Below are 21,233 nucleotides of genomic sequence, written 5' to 3'. Positions count from 1 at the left end.
CGGCAACAGTGATTCTATATATCAGAATGTGCAACCAGCAAAGGTTATGTTTTAAGGAAGTGATTTAGTATTTGCTTCAACATAGCACTGTGATTGATCTGACCAATGATATCTTTATAACTGATATGTAAGCAAATTCCATTTTGCTATATTTTTTATATCACACATGAAAATAGTGTAGCAAGCTACATTGAGCCTTTCAGCTAATGTTTCTATAGAGTAGTTTGTAGCTTAGCAATCTACATTTCTTTATGTAGCTTGCCCAGTTCTGTTTGGCAGATGCTTTTATTCAAAAAGACTTGCGGAGCTTTTAAGGTAAATGTTGTATTAGTCCACGCATTCACTGAAATCAAGCCCATGACCTTGGCTTTGCTAGTGCTGTTCTCTATTGTTTGGACTACAAAAATGTTTTGCTGCAATGCTTGTTGCAATGCTACAGAAAGACATGCCAACACACAGCTTCAAAACTGACATAGTATATTACCGTTCAATTTACAAGTCATGCTTTCTTCTTTGGGTCAGCCTCTCTCTATATGATATCACAACTTCGACTAAGCCTGGGAGTTGGTACCTTCTAAATGTTTAACTCACACTGCCTAGGGCTATTGGCACATTGAAGCAGAAATGTAAAACAGTCTTGGAACAGCAGTGGCGCAGCAGATTTTTGCTGAAATTCAAATTCCCTAATCCCAAAATGGCCTAATTATGGGCTATGGCTTGTGAAAGCAAAGGAAAAGCTCCTATTCTTATCTCCTACTTATTTTGACAAGCCTCCTCAGGTTAATGTCTCGGGTTGTGGATGCCGTTCTGATAAGTAGATTTTCCTGAGGATTGAATGTGCTGGTGTGATGATGTAATACGTTAAATTGCATATATATGCAAATGGAGCATTTATTGAACAAGCTGATATGTGTGCATATCTCAGACCAGAAGAAATGCATATTGTGGCCGTGATACCTTAGGCTTCACAAATAGGCTGCATTTTTATGCAGCCGACCAGAAGCTGTAGCCATTTTCATCCGCAACCACGCTCTTTATGAAGTTCACAAATAATGCATGACAAACCTTGGTGACAAAGCATCCAATTTGCATAAATATCCCTCTCGGAGTTGAGGCAGACTGATTGCCAAGATACATTCAGATAAGTCTTTAATAAGGGTTTCACGTCTGTTTTTGATTAGTATCAGCACTGAGGGAAAGGCAAGATAATAATTCATGGAAAGAGAAAAAAAAGCAAGCCGCCCTCCTTTGGTTTCAGAATTATCCGAACATCATTAAGAATTTTCTAACGTGCCTTTCTATTAGGGTGACTTGAGCCATTTCCAATTGTATAATGACCTTAGTGTTGAATCGCTGCGCTGATCCTCATAAAATGCTCATCTTCAAAAGGTTCTCTCTGTCTTTTTAAAGTTTTTTTTTAGCATGTTAATTGCAGGCCACATTGCTGTCAAGGTGAACAGATGACCACTTCTTTCTTTTCATGGCCAAGCTCTTTTCTTTTTCTCAAAGCCATTGCTGCATGCAGTTTCCTTTGCGCCATAATGTGTCTACCAGGAATTTTTATCTATAAATGCCATTATATTAGGTGTATGAGGCGATGAGGTGTCATTGCATTCCAGTAGGCCCTTGATTTTGTTTTTTTAGCACTTCCTGTTTGACCTCAGTCTTTAAATTTTTATGAACGTCACCAAATCCAGAGAAGCTCTTTCTATATCCTTTTATATGCTTTCCACGCTCTGTGGCATAAACTATGTGCACAGGACCCCTTTGGGAAGAATTATTTGCCGTACATAGCAGTGAATTATGACTATGTCTGAGATTTACAATGTGCAGGGTTGCACTGATTCAATGAATTTCACATACTGTATAGTTGTTGTCTGAATAAATGCTACATAATTGATGCACTCTTCCATATATTATGCAGCAACTGTCAACATGTGAAATCAACTGAAAAAAATTATAAAGAGTTGCTATATAAAGGACAGTGTGTGTGTGCGTGAGAGATAGATAGAGTGCTAAGAAGTGAAAGAGAAAATTATTTCTTCCCTTTTTTGCAGGGGTCACCAGAGAGCGCTCCAGAAGTACAGGCAGATGGCTCACACCCTACACGCTCAAAACACTGTGACAATCCTCAACAGCTCCTCTGAGAGAAGGGTAATTAAATACCGAATTTAATCAAATTCTTCAAATTAAAGTCCAGCTGGGCAGCTCTCCCAAACTCCCCTGCTGTTCCCTGTCCCGTAGCCGTTTTTGTGGCTGTCTTCGGAGAAAACCGGAGTTTCACACGAACACACAGGCTTTGAGCACTGGTGAGAAAACCTCGGAGTGATAATTAGCGATAAAGTATTCAACTCACAGCTCTGACAGGGTGATGGAGAACCACTGGCCTATGAGAGCTGTCACGAATCCGGTCTATGAACTTCCGTTCACTCACCATCAGAGGTCACCCGCTCACTAAATGGACTCTCACACTACACAGACTATTACACTACCCTGGACTACATTTCCCATCATCCATTGTACTGATTGCACACAGCTGTAACCAGTCACACACTCACCTGAAAGCTATTACACACACTACATAACACCCACTCAGATCCTGCTCAAGTCGCCGAGTATTGTATGCGCATATCGCTAGTCAGTGATAGCTTCGTTACGGAGCCTGCTTTAAGTTTCCTATAGCTTAGTCTTGCCTTGTCTGTTTTCTCTATTCTGATCATTGCCTGTGTATTTCGGATTACTCCTTTGTCTCGCCCTGTTTGGATACTGTTTACCCCTCGCCTGGATCATCTCCTGTGTTTCGGTTTTACCCTTTGGATTACCCTGTTTGGACTTTGTTCGCCGGAGATCGACCCCACGCCCGTTCTTACGGACTATTCTTGTGTCTTGCCCTCAATATATCTGTTTGCCATTGTCTGACCCTCGCCTGTTTTGACCACGTCCTTAAATAAAGCTTGCGAATGGATCCGCATGTCTCACGTCTTGTTTGCCCGTAACAAGAGCCTTCTCAGATCTTGACCTCACAACAAGGACGATAACATTAATTCATTCTTATATGATTTTTTTAAAGCTGAGATACCGTAATTCTGGATTTTATTTTATTTTTTAAATGTGTAATTAAAATCAGTTTTTGCTGTAGAATAAAGAAGTCCTTATCTAATGCTCAAATGTAGAGCTAGACTTTTTTAGGTGACCTTCAATTGCACTAAATGTGGTAACATACAAATGAACTGTTTTTGTCAAATATTATAAACATTAGGTTATACCAAATGAAAAAAAAAAAAAAAAAGGAATAGTTCACTCAGAAATGAAAATTAACTCACCCTCAGGTCATCCAAGATGTAGATGAGTTTGTTTCTTTATCAGAACAGATTTGGAGAAATTTAGCATTACTGTACATTGCTCACCAATGGATCCTCTGCAGTGAATGGGTGCCGTCAGAATGAGAGTCCAAACAGCTCATAAAAACATCACTATAATCCACGGGTAATCCACACGACTGAAATCCATCAATTGACATCTTGTGAAAAGCTGCATGATTGTATAAACAAATCTATCAAGTCAATTTTTAACTTCCAGCTTCCAGCCTATTGCTTTCTCAAGTGAAAACGTCTTCTTGTCTGATTTAAGAGAGAAATATGCACAAAACAGTCCACGGCTGCGTTTCCAAAAAGCACTGTAAGCTTAAATACATTGTAGACCCATTGAAACCAATGGAGCTACGATCAACTTAAGCTTACGGTGCTTTTGGGAAACGCAGCCCTGAACTGTTTGATATGAAAGGACAGCAGAGTATGAACCTTTTCACCACAGGAAGTGTTATTATGTACTGGTATTTTGGCCAAGAAGTGAAATGGCTGTTCATTTCACAAGACATTAATTAATAGACTAGAGTCACGTGGATTACTTGTGGATTATTGTAATGTTTTTGTCAGCTGTTTAGACTCTAATTCTGACGGCACCCATTCACTCTAGAGCAGTGATCTCAAACTCAATTCCTGGAGGGCAACAGCTCTGCAGAGTTTTTGGGAAACGCAGCCCTGAACTGTTTGATATGAAAGGACAGCAGAGTATGAACCTTTTCACCGCAGGAAGTGTTATTATGCACTGGTATTTTGGCCAAGAAGTGAAATGGCTGTTCATTTCACAAGACATTAATTAATAGACTAGAGTCATGTGGATTACTTGTGGATTATTGTAATGTTTTTGTCAGCTGTTTAGGCTCTAATTCTGACGGCACCCATTCACTCTAGAGCAGTGATCTCAAACTCAATTCCTCGAGGGCAACAGCTCTGCAGAGTTTAGCTCCAACCAGCTCCAAATCACACCTGCTTGGAAGTTTCTAGTGATCCTAAAGACCTTGGTTAGCTGGATCAGGTGTGTTTGATTAGGGTTGTAGCTAAACTGTGCAGAGCTGTGGCCCTCCAGGAATTGAGCAAACTCATCTATATCTTGGATGGCCTGAGGGTGAGTAAATTAAGCAACCTGAAATTTTTGGATGAACTATTCCTCTAATTGTCTGCCGAACTAAAAATATCTCTTTAAAGTAACAATTGCACAGTGATTTACAAAAGATTATACATACAGTCTCTTAATAAGTGACACTGTCGTGAAATGGGAGTCATCAGCACCATGGATAATGCATGACAGCTTGGCAAACTTTCAGCACCTTGGAGAGCGACAGTGTCTGAGGCCAGAATGTGAAGCAGGGATAGAAGCTATGGCTTTTCTGACAGGATAACTGAATATAGCTATACATTGTTTTAACTGAACTGTTGGCAAGTGGGAAATCTGAGCACCACTGAAATCTGAGAAGCACAGAATATGCCGTGCAAACCCTCTGTCAACATTGCAGGGTAATTTTGTCTCTCCCGTCTTCCAGTGAAGAGTGAGGGCTGAATGACAATGCAATGCCTATTGAGTTCTGTTGATGGTGGCATGATATAAAAGGATATCCCGAAATCATTTGGTTTATGAAATTAGATGGAAACACACAGAGCTTGATAAGATATATCATTGTTGTAGATTTTGTCTTTTGTTTGCAGTATACAAATGAAGAGCAGTCCCAACAGTATAGTAGTGTATAATTAAACAATATCACACTAGCAGGAGTGTTGTTGCACTGAAATGGGATGCAGGCTGTGGTTACTAGCATCACAAAGACTGAAAGCTGGTCTTAAACAGCATATGAGTGGAGTTACAAAGATTTTCTGCTCAAAACGCTCTATAATTATGGCTCCAGCTACAGACAATTACTAGTCAGAATGTGAGATCCTAATAAAACTCAAACAAGTTCTGATAAACCTGTGTTTATATTGCTTTCATACATTTTGGTACCCTTTTTAACATATTTAGTTACTAAAAATGTAAAGGGGTGAAACTAGTAATGAAATATATTTATATAAACAAATGATATCTAAGATAAAATATAAATATATTATATGTTTATAAAATAAATAATAATACAAATTAGGTTCAGGTTCCTTTATTTTATACCTGTAGGTAAATTAGGTTTCAGTGAGCAAGTCCAGACTGTTTCTCATACATACCATAGACAATACAATAAACAACACTATAAAAACAACACCAAACACTAAAACATCATAATAAACCCATTACTTCATCTTATTACTGTAACTGTTCATATGATTAATCACTACTGGGACAAAGCTGTTCTTATACCCTTTCGTATAAGATTCATTAATTACATTAATATAAAAATATCATGAATTTTGAATTAAGATTTTCAAGATGTTTATTAAGACGTTTTTAAGGGTTATTCCATTCGACAAAACGTTTTTAAAATATGAATAATATGGATTACATATAAGGATTATATGTATGTTTTATAATATGTATGTATATAATATATGTATTTTTAAATACTTAATATGCATGTTTAGAACGCCGCTTTGACCAATCAGATTTCAGGAGCGGAACTAACTGTTTTAGTAAGACACGCTATGAGAACAGTCTTGTGCCTCAGTTGTCCAGTAGCCAATCTTCGTCTTTCTTCGGCAGGCTTGTAGAACCACAGCCTTCGGCGCTAGGATCCAGAGAGGGCAGGGCTTTGATTTCTCAACTAATTCCTCTGGCAAAACACGAAACGGTCATATGCACAACTTCCTGGATAGAGAAGCGGACCGCGCCGAATGTGATCGAAGCGACTGACTTTGTAGATGCGCGAGAGAGAGAGCCTCCGTACAGAAGAGGAACTGAACGAGCGCGAGAGTCTCAAAAGTGTGTCCGGTTGGGATTAACTTGAGAATGTAAAGAGAATGTAAAGGACGCCACAGAGAGCAGAAGTGTGCGCGGATTGTGGGCTGTCCGAAATGTCCCACGAAAGCGGCACAAGATTTGTCGCCGGTCATTAAAATCGCCTCGATCACTTGTAATTCTTTTGGTTAGTCAAGTTAGCGTGTTTCTTTCATTGACGCTCAATTTGATCCGCCATTCCGTGTTGCTCTAATTGCGCATTTGGACATGTGGAGACTGCGAGGATCGTGTCGTGTGGGGATGTTGTGTTTGACTTTATCAGCCCTTCTCCTCCAACCCATCATCTGTCATCCTGGTAAGGCAGGCCTCTGTGCTTAATATTTTAGGATATGAACAGTGATTGTGGGATATTTCTCTGCAAAAAGTTGTTGTGTTGAATGAGCAGGTGCGTTCGTGTCGATCAGCATCACAGATCACAAGGCGTTAAGAGTGATCGTGGATGTTAAAGGCAAATATGTGCCTTGCAAAGCAAAATGATCTTAACTGTAGATGCTATTATTCAGAATTTAAAAACGTGCATATGATTCATGAAGGTCAGTTTCGCAGTCCTCTGCTCTGTGAGAGAAGTAAAGGCTAAAAGCAGAGCTCGGATGGTCTCACGGACTTGATTGTTCCCAAGGTGATTGTCATCCAGGCTATGTGGAGGGTATCCAGAAACTTGTAGATTTGTATTTATTATTGTTTAATGCATTTTTTATGTCATTTGTATTATTTTTTTATTTTATATAACAATTTATTATTTAATTTTTATTGTATTTACTTATAATTGTTTTGTACAGTACAAATGTAAATGTTAAACGGGCTTCATAAATAAAAAACACTTATTCTATTATTTATATATTTTTTAATTGAATTTAATTAAATTTGTACTTTTTAATATATGGCTTCCTTGTATCAGGCTGCAAGATTCACATTCAGAAATGCTTCTCTTATCATTTGTGCATATGAAATTAATCTAAATAGTAGAAAAACAGGCTTAATTTTTTAAGATGTTCATCCAGCTTGTGAGCAGATGTACTGTAAAAGGTTTTCATCATTACAAAAGCATCTTTATCTTCCATCCATTTGATCTGTCACGGTAATTTCTGCACTCTAAAAAATGCTGGGTTAAAAAGGGACAAACCCAGCTATTGGGTTGTTTTGACCCAGCAGTTGGGTTCAAAACAGCCCAACCGCTGGGTCAAAACAACCCAATAGCTGGGTTTGTCCCTTTTTAACCCAGCATTTTTTAGAGTGTGTGATTTGAAATTTGGTACCACTTAGATTTGACTTCAGTTTAATTGCTGCCTTAAATTTAATTCAGTTGATTTGTTTCCCTTAAGTTCTTAATTTCCATTGGTTGGATATTTTTAAGAGTGATGGAAAAAAAGCAGCTTAAACCAGCATAAGTTGGTTTGCTGGTCTTACATGGTTTAAGCTGGTCTCCCAACCTGGCCAAGCTGGGATTTAGCTGCCAGCTTGACCATCTGAAAAATACCAGCCAAAAGAGCATCTTGACCAGATGGGAAGACCAGCTAAACCGTCTTATGGACCCTTTGATCAAACATAACTGACATATTTAGTGTAAATCTTGTTTAATTACCATGGGTTTTCCTAACTAGGGCCGTACCCACCAGAGACATTAAAGGGGACTGTTGAATGTTCTTATTAGTGGTTGACCAGTATCACATTTGGTGCCTAATAATATGTTCTTATATTCTCATTCCTAACTACGTCTGGTCTTGTGATTTGAGAATATGATTTTAATTGTTGTGCATTATCATTATCATCACATTACCATTGTACAGAATCATTATGAATCATGTCAGCAATTAGGCTACAGCCAAGATATAGCAGTTCTCTTTAAGCTTCACATATGCCAAATTTCCCTTTTAGACTGTGGCTCATGGACACTTGACATCATGTGAGCTTAATGAGCATGGTTAAAAAAATCCAAGCAATAAGTCTGGCTGGAAATGTGGAACATGATAACAAATTGAACAAACCAGACCTTTTCGCCACTGCCGAGGCGGCACTGAAATTAATAGAAATATAAGCTTGGAAATGTGTCGGGCCCTGTATTACTCATAGATAATAGCCTGAGCAGATGAACGGAACATGGCGGACATCACAACTCAGTGTTTCCTTTTCCTGTCCCAGCCCTCATTAGCTTTTATTTGACTGTGCTTTTGTACACTGTCACAGATCTCGTCCCTGTATTTCTATTAGCAGTATCATATAGCTGACAGTGAGCTGAGATGGTCTGTATGCAGGGCAATGGTTAAACTGCAAGTTTAGATAACTTCTAATGGTAACAGCCTGTTACATCAGCTTGCGTAATGGTTTATGGGGAGAGCTTACATTTGACATCAAAATCAGAACAGATGTTTTATTGTTATTGAAGCCAGGCTGGCCACTGGGCATCGGTGTTCGATGATAAAACTTTCTGACCCAAGACTGTTCCCCGTTGTCTTCCCCCGAGCTTCTCAGAAATGAAAGGGCACTTCGTTATTTGGTTCAGGAAGGGCTGGGACATCCGATTATACTTATTTTTGTTTCGGAATTCCATTTGAATTATATATTGTTTGTGTGGCTCTGATTTTGCTTACATTGTGGAGACCAAAGATAAATGGCAGATTAAAACATAAACTCCTGGTCAAACGATTGAAATAATTATAATTTTTTTTTGTTTTGTTTTGTTTTTAAAGATGTCTCTTATGCTCGCCAAGGCTGTATTTATTTGATAAATAATTCAGTAATATTGTGAAATATTATTATAATTTCAAATAACTGTTTTCTATTTTAGTATATTTTAAAATGTAATTTATTCCTGTGATGCAAAGCTGAATTTTCAGCAGCCATTACTCCAAGTTTCAGTGTCACGTGATCCTTCAGAAATCATTTTAATATGCTGATTTGCTGCTCAAGAAACATTTTTTCATCACTATTAATGATGAAAAAATTTTTTGCTGCTTAATATTTGTGATACACTACCATTCAAAAGTTTGGGTTATGTAAGATAAAGCATGCATTCAATTGATCAAAAGTGACTGTAAATACATTTATAATTTTACAAAACATTTATATTTCAGTTTATTTCAAATAAATGCTTTTTAAAGCTTTCTATTCATCAAGAAATCTTGAAAAAATGTATCATGCTTTCCACAAATTTTTTTTCAACATTGATAATAATAACCACTATTAATAATAGATCTCCAATCATATTTAAGCAGCAGATCAGCATATTAAAATGATTTCTGAAGCATCACGTGGCACTGAAGGCTGGAGTAATGATCCTGAAAATTCAACTTTGCATCACAGGAATAAATTACATTTCAAATTATATTAAAATAGAAAACAATTATTTTAAAAGATAATAATATTTCACAGTATTACTGGACATGTCCACAGTCAATCACAAGCCCCCAGTTCACATCCGAGCAGGTTTTGTGTAAAATTTAACGCGCACCCTCGAGCTACTACCTGCTCCTGTGCGTTTGTAGATGTCTTTAAACTTATATCAAATGCATAGTTTAAACTTTTAATTTGTGTGTTCTTTCGTGCTTGCAAAAGAAGGTCAAAGATCTCCCCAACCCTGTGGGGAGCGTCTATCATCTCCTCTGGCCGACACCACAGGAAGCTTCTGTTTGACAGCAGTATCCATCAAGGGCCTCTTGTCAAAAGACACTGGATTTTTAATGCTCTACCTTGCCCTACAGTCTCTGTTGCCTCACTCTCGCTCTCCCCTAATGAGGAGTCCTTTCCTGTGTGATTGAAAGGCAGTCGGCACAAGAAAATCAGAAAAGAAGCCCTCTACTCCTCTGCCATTCTTATCCACCCATCACCAAAATCATGACCTGCATACAAAGAGCCTGTAAAGCATTTAATTGAAAGCAGAGAGTAAAAAAAATCAATTCGCAGGAAGCATTAAAAATAATGGGAAGCAGTGATCCAGATCCATATTTCATATCCACAGATGGGTGTGACTTTTACATATGTCACTGGCTCGCTTTAGCGTGCATTTTACAGTCTTTTTTAAACGGGATTGGAGTTTGACTGTGGGCAAGTGATTTAATAGAGTGGTTTAAAGTTTTAGCTCCTTGGAAGATCACTCCTGTTGAAACACGCATTTTAGACTCAGATATGGCTTGTTAGGCAAATAAAACGCTGGCATTTCGCCCCAACTGTTTGTATTTCAAGTATAAAGCAGTGATGATTTGACGAGATGCCTCAAGATGAGGGATATGGTATGATTCTGCACAGGGCCGTTTCTCAGTGCTGTCAAACGATTAATCGCGATTAATCGCATACAAAATAAAAGTTTTTGTTTGCATAATATGCGTGTGTGGTCTGTGTATATTTATTATGTATATATAAATAAATACACATACAGTATATATTTTGAAAATATTTACATGTATTACATGTCTATATTTATATTCATATAATTTATATTATAAATAAATATATTTAATGTATAAACAACATAACATATTTTTCTGAAATATATACATGCATGTGTGTGTATTTATATATACATAATAAATATACACAGTACACACACATATATTATGCAAACAAAAACTTTTGACTCAGTTTTTTCCATTTAAATTTTTCTGGATTCCATTTTTTCCATTTTAATTTTTAATGGTTAAACTAAATGTTATTAATCACAAGCATGTGTAATTAATTGAAATCATTAAACTTACACAATTCAACTGCAATTTATTAGAATTTTAGCAAAGAAAATAAATTAAGGCCCTATGAAATATGTATCATTTTTTTCTCCAATTCAGTTTTTTTAACCAAATTCTGTGTTTTCCTTTAATTTTCTGGATTCCATTTGAATGGTTTCATTAAATTATAGTAATCAAAAGCAACTCTAATTAATTGATTTAATTAAAAAAATATTTATTGTTATTTTATTAATTTATTTTTCAGAAAATATTTATACTTCTATTTCAGAAATTAATACTTCTATTCAGCAAGGATGCATTAAATTGTTCAAAAGTGACAGCAAAGATTGAAAAAAAAAAAATTACAGCTATGGTGAGAATAAGAGACTTTCAAAAACATAAATAAAATCTTACCGAACCCAAACTTTTGAACAGTACGGTTTTGTGCATCCATACTTATTTGTGTGATTTTTTTAAATATATTGTACATTTGAAAAATATTAGAATATAGTCTTATTGACATATTTACTGTAGGTTTTAAAAATATGAACACAACTTGTTCTGCACCATTGAAAGATACTCCAATTTGTAGGTAGTTGAAGTGCTAATTATGTGTGATCACATTTATAAGCTATTAGACGATTTTCACCTGCTGGATCATAAAATCCCTTCAACTTGCACTGAAAGAGGAACTCTAGTGACCACCAGAATATCATAGAGACTTGCAAGTAGCTCTTTTTAGTTCTACTAATAAGTGGCCACCTAGCAACCACCCAGGACACCTTAGCAATGGCATAGCAACACTTAAAAAAGCACCTTAGTATCATGGCGGCGAGTTCTTCAGCCTCATTTTCTAAAAATCTGAATCTTCCAGCGCATAAACCAGTGTAGTCTTGAAGACACGACTTAATAATGATTGCAGTATTTCGGTTTTGAAGATGTCCTGAATTTTGTCATGAAGTATCTTCTCTATTCTATTATCCACAGCAATATTGCAAATTATATTTTAATTAGTGCTTTAAAAGAAGAGGAAATGAGCAGTTGTGTAACCTGCTCCCTATTTGAGACTGTTTCTTACCTTCTTTAGCAGCTGAGTGAGTAGTCGCCCAGATCAGATGAGGTATTTACATTTTTATTGAGGTGCAGCAGCACACAACTTGAGGCCAGGGATCGGGTCAGAGATTCTTTAGCCACAAGCTCTCTATGAGTCTTTTATCATATGTTTCCAATTGCCACATGCTGCGCTTTGGATCTCCTGTGTGGTTGATGAAGGGCCTTGACCTGCCGCATCCTCATATCGATTCCAAGCCGACTGTCCAATCACCCACACCAATGACACTGTGAACCACGTTAAAAAGGCTTAAGACTGTTTGGTTCTGCTGGTTCACAGGCGCCTTTGATGATACTGTAGCACATGAGCGAGCTGCTTAGCTGGAAGGCGGTCTCCAGTGTATCTTTTATGTGCATGATACTTGTATAGAATCTAATTACATGTATATTCAGTTCTGTGCAGACATATTAAAATGATATGCGGCTATGAGTTAATAGCTATGTTTGATAAGCCCTGAAATATCCAGAGATAACAATCTGATGGCAGTAATTGGATGTCAGTTCATGTAGCCTCTCACAAATGATTTTGCTAATTATACGTTATTTTAAGAGAGAGGTTATATTATCTTAATATAATGATTGATTTGTGCCCTTAATAGCCTGACAGCTTCTGAAGCCTTGGAGTGGATATTTTTCTTGATTTCTCTCACACAGTCACTTTGTCCTTCTTTTTTCTTCTCACTCACTCTCTTTCCTGACCTTAATACTGTTGAGATATAGAAGTACGAGAGTTATCGCACCCCTCAACTTGTTGCAACTCCATTGAAAATGCTCAGAGAAGTGGTAATTTCCTTCTCTCAGATGTATTACAGATAGTGCTGCTGAGGTAGATGGACATGTGCACAAACACACACACACACACACACACACTTTGCTCCAAGTGTATATATATATAATTTATTTATTTAGAAAATTCTTGGCCGAACCTGAACACGTTTTTTTGTGTCAATTACAAAACAATTTTAAAATATTTACTTAACATTGAACATTTTTTAACATTCTAGCAGACATTATACAAACAAAGCACAATTTAACTTCAAATGAATAATTTAGTAAAAAAAAATTTGGGGGGAAATTTTTGAGACCCCCTTCTTGAATCAGGCATGTATTTTTTTACTGTACAAATAAATGCAGCCTTACTGAGCAGAAGAGAATCCTTTTAAAACATTAGAAAAATATTTCAGATCCCACAGATACAAATCTATTACAGATTTAAACACTATGTGTGAATGTTAGGCTACAATAAATTTATTAATATAGCTGTTGTAATTATTATTATCATCATATTCATATCATATTATTATCAAGTATGGGTCACCATACTTGGCCACATGTAACTTCACTTTCACTTAACTTTTATGATTTATTCAGTCTATTGCCTTATTCTTATTTTTGCTATTTTCGGCCAAACAATTTCGGTTGCTGAACATTCAGTGTATCCCTAATATACTGTGTGTGTGTATATATATAAAATTATAGTTTAGAACATGTCATTGTAATTTTAAAACTACTAATCTAACATAGTTTTGCAGGCCACCCTTTTAAGCACACAGCTAAAATAACGAAGGAGTGGCTTCTCAACAACTCTGTGACTGTTCTTGAATGGCCCAGCCAGAGCCCTGACTTAAACCCAATTGAGCATCTCTGGAGAGACCTAAAAATGGCTGTCCACCAACGTTTACCATCCAACCTGATAGAACTGGAGAGGATCTGCAAGGAGGAATGGCAGAGGATCCCCAAATCCATGTGTGAAAAACTTGTTGCATCTTTCCCAAAGACTCATGGCTGTATTAGATCAAATGGGTGCTTCTACTAAATACTGAGCATTTTTCAGTTTTTCTTTTTTAATAAATCTGCAAAGATGTCAACAATTCTGTGTTTTTCTGTCAATATGGGGTGCTGTGTGTACATTAATGAGGAAAAAAAATTAACTTAAATGATTTTAGCAAATGGCTGCAATATAACAAAGAGTGAAAAATTTAAGGGGGTCTGAATACTTTCCGTACCCACTGTATATAAAATTATAGTTTAGAACATGTCATTGTCTTCTTAAAACTACTAATCTAACATAGTTTTGCAGGCCACCCTTTGTTTTTTTATAGTTAGTGATTATTTAGATCAGGCACATCATGCGATTTAAGAGCAGCTTGTTGGGTAGCCTTTAATTTTGATTTAGGCCATGTCCACACGTACACGGGTATTTTTATAAACGGAGTGTTTCCTTCTTCCATTTTTAAAAAAAATCTCCGTCCACATGAAAACACAAACGCATGCTATGAAGCACTGTCAAGAGCATGCCAAACCAACAGGTGGCGATATAATCTCAACCGTAAAGCCATGTTGGCCAATCAGAAGCCTGAAAAAGTTTCCAGTAGGCGGAGATAACAGCGCAGGCTCCGACGTCACAAGCCAAAAACTCCTTGTTCCCACCTGAACACCATAGCTCAAGGTGTCAGACATGTACGCTAACCACTAAATCATTGTTTTGATCATTTTAATATTGTATAATTAGACAAGAACATCAAATTTAATTTGAATTGTTAAATGTGAACTACAGAAGATTTCCTGGGTAAAAATGAACCCAAAATTCCATTGAGCAAGTACATTAAATCAGTGTAGTAAAATAGTAAAACCCTGTTTTACTACAGTAAACCAACGATTTATATTTTGACCACTCAAACTCTATTTTGTGGAAAATTTTCAGGTTTATGTCATTTTGTCCTTGCATGTTTTATATCATCTCTGTAAAGAACTTCAAATTTTATGTTTCAACCACAGGCGGCGATAGAGAGACCTGCAGTGTACTTTATTGAAGGAATAGTTCACCCAAAAAAAAAAAAAACTGTCACCATTTACTCAGATTTTTTTCATAAAACAAGATATTTTGAGAAATGTGGATACCCAAACAGTTGTTGGTGCCCACTGACTTCTTCCACAGTATGGAAAAAATAAAATTGAAACTGTTTGGGTACCCTCCTTCTTCAAAATATCTTCTTTAGTGTTTAGCCGAAGAAAGAAATTCATACAGGTTTGGAACAACTTGAGGGTGAGTAAATGACAGAATTTTCTTTTTTGAATGATAAGGGTCTAAAGTGTTGCTTTTTTAGTAAGAAAAATCATTTAAATTTGTACATGGAAGTATGTTTTTCTTGTGAATATCTTAGATGTTTTAAAGTAATCTTTTGAACTCCGAATACAGTTAGTTTAGATTAAAAACCAGGATCAGTAGATTTTCAGACCTTTTATGGTTCTGTGATTTATGATTGTCCTTCTAAAGGTTGTTACACTCTCATCCAATTGCTTGATAATTAATAACGAAAATGTGTTTGCCCTTTCCTCAAACCTATAACATCTGATTAATCCAGCTAATGGATTTGCCCAAGCTTTTGATAGACTGGTAAGTCCTTAGTGTTAGCTTGGCAGCTTTAGTGATGGCTACTGGTCTAAGAGACACCGTCTATAGGGATCTTAATTACACTGTAATTATCTCTCACACCGGGTAGATGTTAAAGCATTCTCTGCTCTTAATAGCCTCAATGGAATTTTACATTATGCACTCTACGTTGCCATTTTCATTTTATTCATGAATGATCACGTAATACTCCAGCGGAACCCAATGGAGGACTCTATAAAATGGAGCTCTTTTGGTCTGCGGTGTCTGTTTAACCGTTGGCTTTTCCATGCAGGAAGTCGTATTGTATTGCTGTTTAAAATAGGTCAGTCTTCTTACTAAACAATGAGACAATAGGCCATCACTTGTTCCATAAATACAGGATAAAGCCAGGATGTTAGTGGTTTGCAAACACAATGTGGGCTGGCTTGCTTTGACTCCGGACTCATGGTGCGGGTCCACCTTGTCCCTGCCTTTTGCTTTAATACTATAGATAGGATATTTTCTTCCTTTTGGGCATTGATTTATCCTCATTGATTGAATGAATGAGGATAAATGTTTAGTACTTACATGTGAGATGTTAGTGATTAAGTTACAATAGGCCATCTCTGTAAATGCTGAGGCAGAGGAAGCCATTCCCCCTCTTCACTTTTTATGTTGCTACTTGGCAACTCAAATCACATTTGTTTGTTTGTTAGTTTTTTTTAGAACAGATGTGCTATTCTTTTATTCATAAGTGATCCGATTTAAGTTTTTCATCTGGCTGACAAACAAACAAGTAAAACACTCCTATAGACTTACATATATTTTTCACTAATGTTTTCAGTATGTCTTCCACTTTCTTTAATTTTTACAAAACTGCTGGCAAAAAAAAAAAACCCATTGACATAGATTTGAGCTCTTTTGAATTGGGGTGATTATAAACTGTCTAGCAACCACCTAGCAACACCTTAGCAACAACCTAGCAACCAGTCATAATAGCCTATAAACCACTAACTTTCTTGAAACCACAGAGCAGAGACTCCCTTACCAATGGCTTTGCATACTGTATAATATGTTCATTTATTTTATTTTTGCTTAGAACTTTGGTAATCAGTCAGAGAATTTCGGAAACTGCCTAGCAGCAACCTTATCAATGCCATAGAAACCTCTCAGAACTCTGTATTTGCATTGACTTTGCATATTTATTATATTCTTCTCTAAGATGTTTTCACTGTTTTTCACTCTTTTAAATGTTTACTGATTTTTTAATTTTTTTTTTGTCTGGCAGACAAAAATGCAGCCCAAACCCACATAGACAGAGGGTCTTTAGCCATATCTAGAAACCACAATATAATTTGGAGTGGACTCTTTTGATTTAGAAGCAATAAGCCAACATCTAGCAATCAGTCTGAACACCTAGCAACACCCTAGAAACCATTCGGAACATCTTAGCAATTGCTTAGCAAATAGAGTAAAAAGTTGTCAGACACTGTGGTGAAGTTTTGCATGTGCAAGCACCACTTTACTGTTACTTTCTCTTCTAAAACCTAGTTTTTGTTGTTCTTTTGTTTAATGATGACAGTGTCTGGTGATAGGAACAGAGTAGTCTAATTATAAGAAATATGCACTTTGTAGATGTCGTTGATGCAACTTATACACTCCACTATTGCCATACAAAGCTTTCAATCACAGTTTAATAATTAGGATCTTTCCATTTTAGAGTTCCATTTTAGGATCTTTGGATTTCACAGTTTGTAAGCTGGTTTCACACACAATGAGACATAATCTCGGGTCAGCTCTTTAACCTGGCATCTTTTTTTAGACGATCTCCACTGGGTCAACAGGCAAATGTAAACACTAACCGCAAAAATAGATTATGAAGCCGGAGCGGGAGGCAGAGGCCCAGTTAAATATAACTCAAGAGAGCTTCATGGCCGGCTCTCGATTCTTCCTTTGAAAAGCCTCTGTAACGAAAGTAGATTATATTTCTTTGTGGACACAAAGAAAAATCACTCACATGCCGAATCGTTTATCAAAGGATTGTCTGCACTAACCAAACCACCGACGGAGGTTTATCGCTAGCATTTATAGCTCCATGCACGTCAGGTGCTTTAGGTAGGAGGGAGGAGCCGTGCATCCATTATGCTTTCCTGACCTTTTCCGCTTCTAGGTCTGTGCGTGCCATGTTTGCCCTTTGAGGACTTGCTTTGGAACACAGTGTAAATGTCCGTTGTGCCATTTAAGGATGTTTGTGCCACGGATTTAGAGCTTTCAGTAAAGGTCGACAAAGAGAGGTATTGTTAGTAGTGCAGATGATAGACTCACCTGCTGTGACCTGCGTGTTGAATTAGGACGTGCCTGGACCCTGAAACTCGGCCCACTCTTGTTTATTTACTCTTTACCTATCCATCCGTGCATGCATATGTTGTTTAGAGCGTAATATTTTTTGTCATGCTTTCATTAGTGCATTCATTTTTCCTTTTTCACCCTTTTAAAGCCTCTTTAAATTGATTGCACCTGAAAGCACATGATTGTTTGTACTGAAAGTCCATTACAAATTGATGTGTTTCAAAGGAATAGTTCACCCAAAAAAATTACATTTGCTAAAAATGTACTTGCTTTCAGGCCATCCAAGATGTAGATGAGTTTGGTTCTTCTTTGGAAGAGAAATTTGCATTACATCACTAAATAGATGAGTGAATGGGTGCCGTCAGAGTTTAAACAGCTGTTAAAAACCATCACAATAATCTACAAGTAATCCATATGACTCCAGTCCATCAGTTAACATTTTGTGAAGTGAAAAGCTGTGTCGTTTTTATCTTTAAACCATTGCTTTCAGCTAAAATACAAGTCTTCTATCCATAATATTGCTTTCTCCAGTGAAAAAGTCATTATCTGAATCAGGATAGAAATATGCACAGATCTAGCACTGTTTACTAGCAAAAACCATTCAAAACAGTTCTGTTATGTTGGCGAATTTTGATGTGAGATGTGAGAGGACAACAGGGATGGACTTTTTCACTGGAGGAAGCGTTATTATGCATTATTGACTGGTATTTTGGCCAAAAATGACAAATGTTTTAATGATGTATTTGTTTCTTGCAAACACACAACTTTTCACTTCATAAGATCCAAATCTGTTCCGATGAAGAAACAAACTCATCTTAGATGGCCTGAGGGTGAGTAAATTATCAGCATAACTATTCCTTTAAAACACATCAATTATAGAGCCCGCTTTGTAATTATAAACTTATGAACAAATGACACAACAAATTTTTGTATTATACAAGTGTGTGCAAAACAGAATTTGATCAGCAATGATAAACAAACCCATACGTCTCTGTGTTTGATGCTAATTCATGTGAACAGTTTGTTTCCATTTGGGTGTTGTGAAGGTTGCATGCTTTGTTGTAGTTATTATAGCAGCTATTCAAAACGCGCAGCCTGATGAAAAAATTCTTGACATGAATTATCACTTAGCCATCGCTAAACATTATGGTTGATGAGAACCGTGTCACGACAGCATCAGCATTTTAGCCTGTCTTTACTTTAACCATGTTTATTTGTTAAAAAAGGGCCATAGTGGGTGTTTCTGCTTAATTAAACCTCTGAGTTCTCATGTTAAAGTGTGACGGCCTATTTTCAGCACGCCTAGTGGGAGTATGGGTTGTTTATGTATTATGCTGAGAAGTCCGCTGAGAAGCTTATGTGAGCATGGTAACAGTAGCTTTATATTGTTATATTTATATGTGGTTTGTGGCACAAATTACCAAAACTAACTGCAGTATTAGATTTGATTATTATTTTAATTGATTTTGTCCTCTATAATGAGGATATTTTGTTTCACAGATAAATTCTGTATGCCCTGTCAGGTTCGTCAGTAGAGTATTAGTGGTTCACCATTATTTTTACTTTTTTATTAGTACACTATTATACACCCTACTATTCAAAATATACGCTACTGTTCAAAATGTGGGTTCAGTGTTTTTAAAATAATTAATACTTTTTATTCAGTAAGGATACATTAAAATTATCAGAAGGAACAGTAAAGACATTTATAATGGTACAAAAGATTTCTATTTCAAAAAAATCATATTCTTTTGAATATTCTATGCATCACAAAACCCTGACAAATGTATCAAAAATTTAATAAAATAGTAAGCAGCCCAATAGTCAACATTGATAATACTGAAATGTTTCTTGAGCAGCAAATTAGCATATTAAACTGATTTCTAAAGGATCATGAGACACTGAAGACTGGAGAATTGGCTGCTGAAAATTCAGCTTTGCATCACAGGAATAAATTACATTTTAAAATGTATTTAAACAGAAACCAGTTATTTTAAATTGTAAAAATATTTCACAGTATAACTATTTTTACTGTATTTTTTGTCAAATAAATGCAGTAGCATAAGAGACATGAAAAAATCGTACTGAACCCAATATTTTAAATGGCGTACATTACACTCTTTGTGACACAGACACTGCTAATTTCTCAGATTATGCATCTTGTAGAAAATAAGTGTTCTGTTATTTTTCAGATTTTTGCTTGGCAAACAAAAAAAACTTGCATTGAAGGGGGATTCGAGGTAGAGGTCTGCGCGGGACTGTTTTTTTAGTCCCGCTCCCGCAAGGTTCTATTCCGCACCCACCCACTCCCGCTATATATTCACTCTTTGTTCACCCGCTGTCCGCTTAGAATAATTTTCTTCCCGACCCGACCGTTCCCGCTAAATTTAGATCTCGTTTCCAGAATCTCACATTTAAATTTCCTCTACTGAAAGAAAGAGAAATAGGCTGACAAATAAAAGTGTAGTCTGCACAAAATTGTAGGCCTATGTTATTTTATTCGTCTTGTCAAGAGTCTTGAATTTATAGACTTTGACTTGAATTTATATGAATTATCTTAAGACACAAAATTCGTTTAATATTTTATGCAACACAGTAGGAAAAAAGTGTCAGAGAAAATAAAAATGTTGTACAAAAATTGTATTTCTTATTCTTATTCGTCTTGTCAGGATACAATTCGTTAAACATTGACAACACAATAGGGAAAAAGTGTCGCAGAGAGAAAGAAAATAAAAATGTAGGTTGTACAAAAATAGCCTATTAGCTATTTTTATTCGTCTTGTCAAAATACTAAATTCGTTTGACATTTTTCTGTTAACACAGTAGGAAAAGTGTCGCAGAGAAAAATAAATAAATACGACATCTTTAATTTAAAATTATAGGCTAAGCAAAATATAAACAAAACCGAGTTGAACATCCTTCAAGGACAGCGCATCCACACTTTGCTCCATCCTTATTCTGCTCCGTCACTCATCGACAACCTGCCTGTTCTGTCTGAGGGCCGTATATTTACCACAGGTACAGCCTGCTCTGAGCATCGTTATGCACATGCTGCGCACAGACCACGCAAATAAAACGCGTGACGGTAAAAGCATGCGTGCAGCGCGTGCATAACATTCTTGAGCACAAGCTGTACCGGTGGTCAATAAGAATAAAGCGCAGATATGCTGTTCTGAATGGACGTCGAGAACGGGATATTGTTAGATCCTAAAAATCCGGTCGGCTCTGCAGACCTCTCCCTGTGCTAATGCTGAGCCATTTGGTTAAATAAAGCTCCACTACACGCTGATGGACATTCAAATTTGCTGCTTTACCCGAACCTATTAACACAACTGCAGATGATTGAATATAATCATGGATAATCATGACTGATTAGTAAGCATGTGAAAGCTACACTGCTCTATGACGACCCTGCTGCTTGCAGTAGAGACACTATAACAGTGAGTAGACTTCACTGGACATCTCAGAGC

At 36.6% G+C, this 21,233-nt stretch overlaps 1 protein-coding gene across 1 annotated transcript in view; it reads left to right on the top strand.

Moving 5' to 3' along the window:
- Positions 1-5,973: 5,973 nt before the first annotated feature.
- The window catches only part of LOC107713530 (receptor-type tyrosine-protein phosphatase gamma-like), an 88,112-nt gene continuing 72,852 nt past the window's right edge, over positions 5,974-21,233 (top strand). Inside the window, exon 1 of the mRNA XM_016519064.1 lies at positions 5,974-6,571. Coding sequence (XP_016374550.1) covers positions 6,484-6,571 — 88 coding nt within the window. The 5' untranslated portion in view covers positions 5,974-6,483. The remainder of the gene's footprint in view (positions 6,572-21,233) is intronic.

The sequence above is a fragment of the Sinocyclocheilus rhinocerous genome, unplaced genomic scaffold, assembly GCF_001515625.1.
Source record: "Sinocyclocheilus rhinocerous isolate Xijiao unplaced genomic scaffold, SAMN03320098_v1.1 scaffold57, whole genome shotgun sequence".
In the NCBI taxonomy this organism is placed as follows: domain Eukaryota; kingdom Metazoa; phylum Chordata; class Actinopteri; order Cypriniformes; family Cyprinidae; genus Sinocyclocheilus; species Sinocyclocheilus rhinocerous.
Note: the sequence above shows the minus strand (reverse complement) of the source record. Positions and strands in the feature narration are given on the sequence as shown.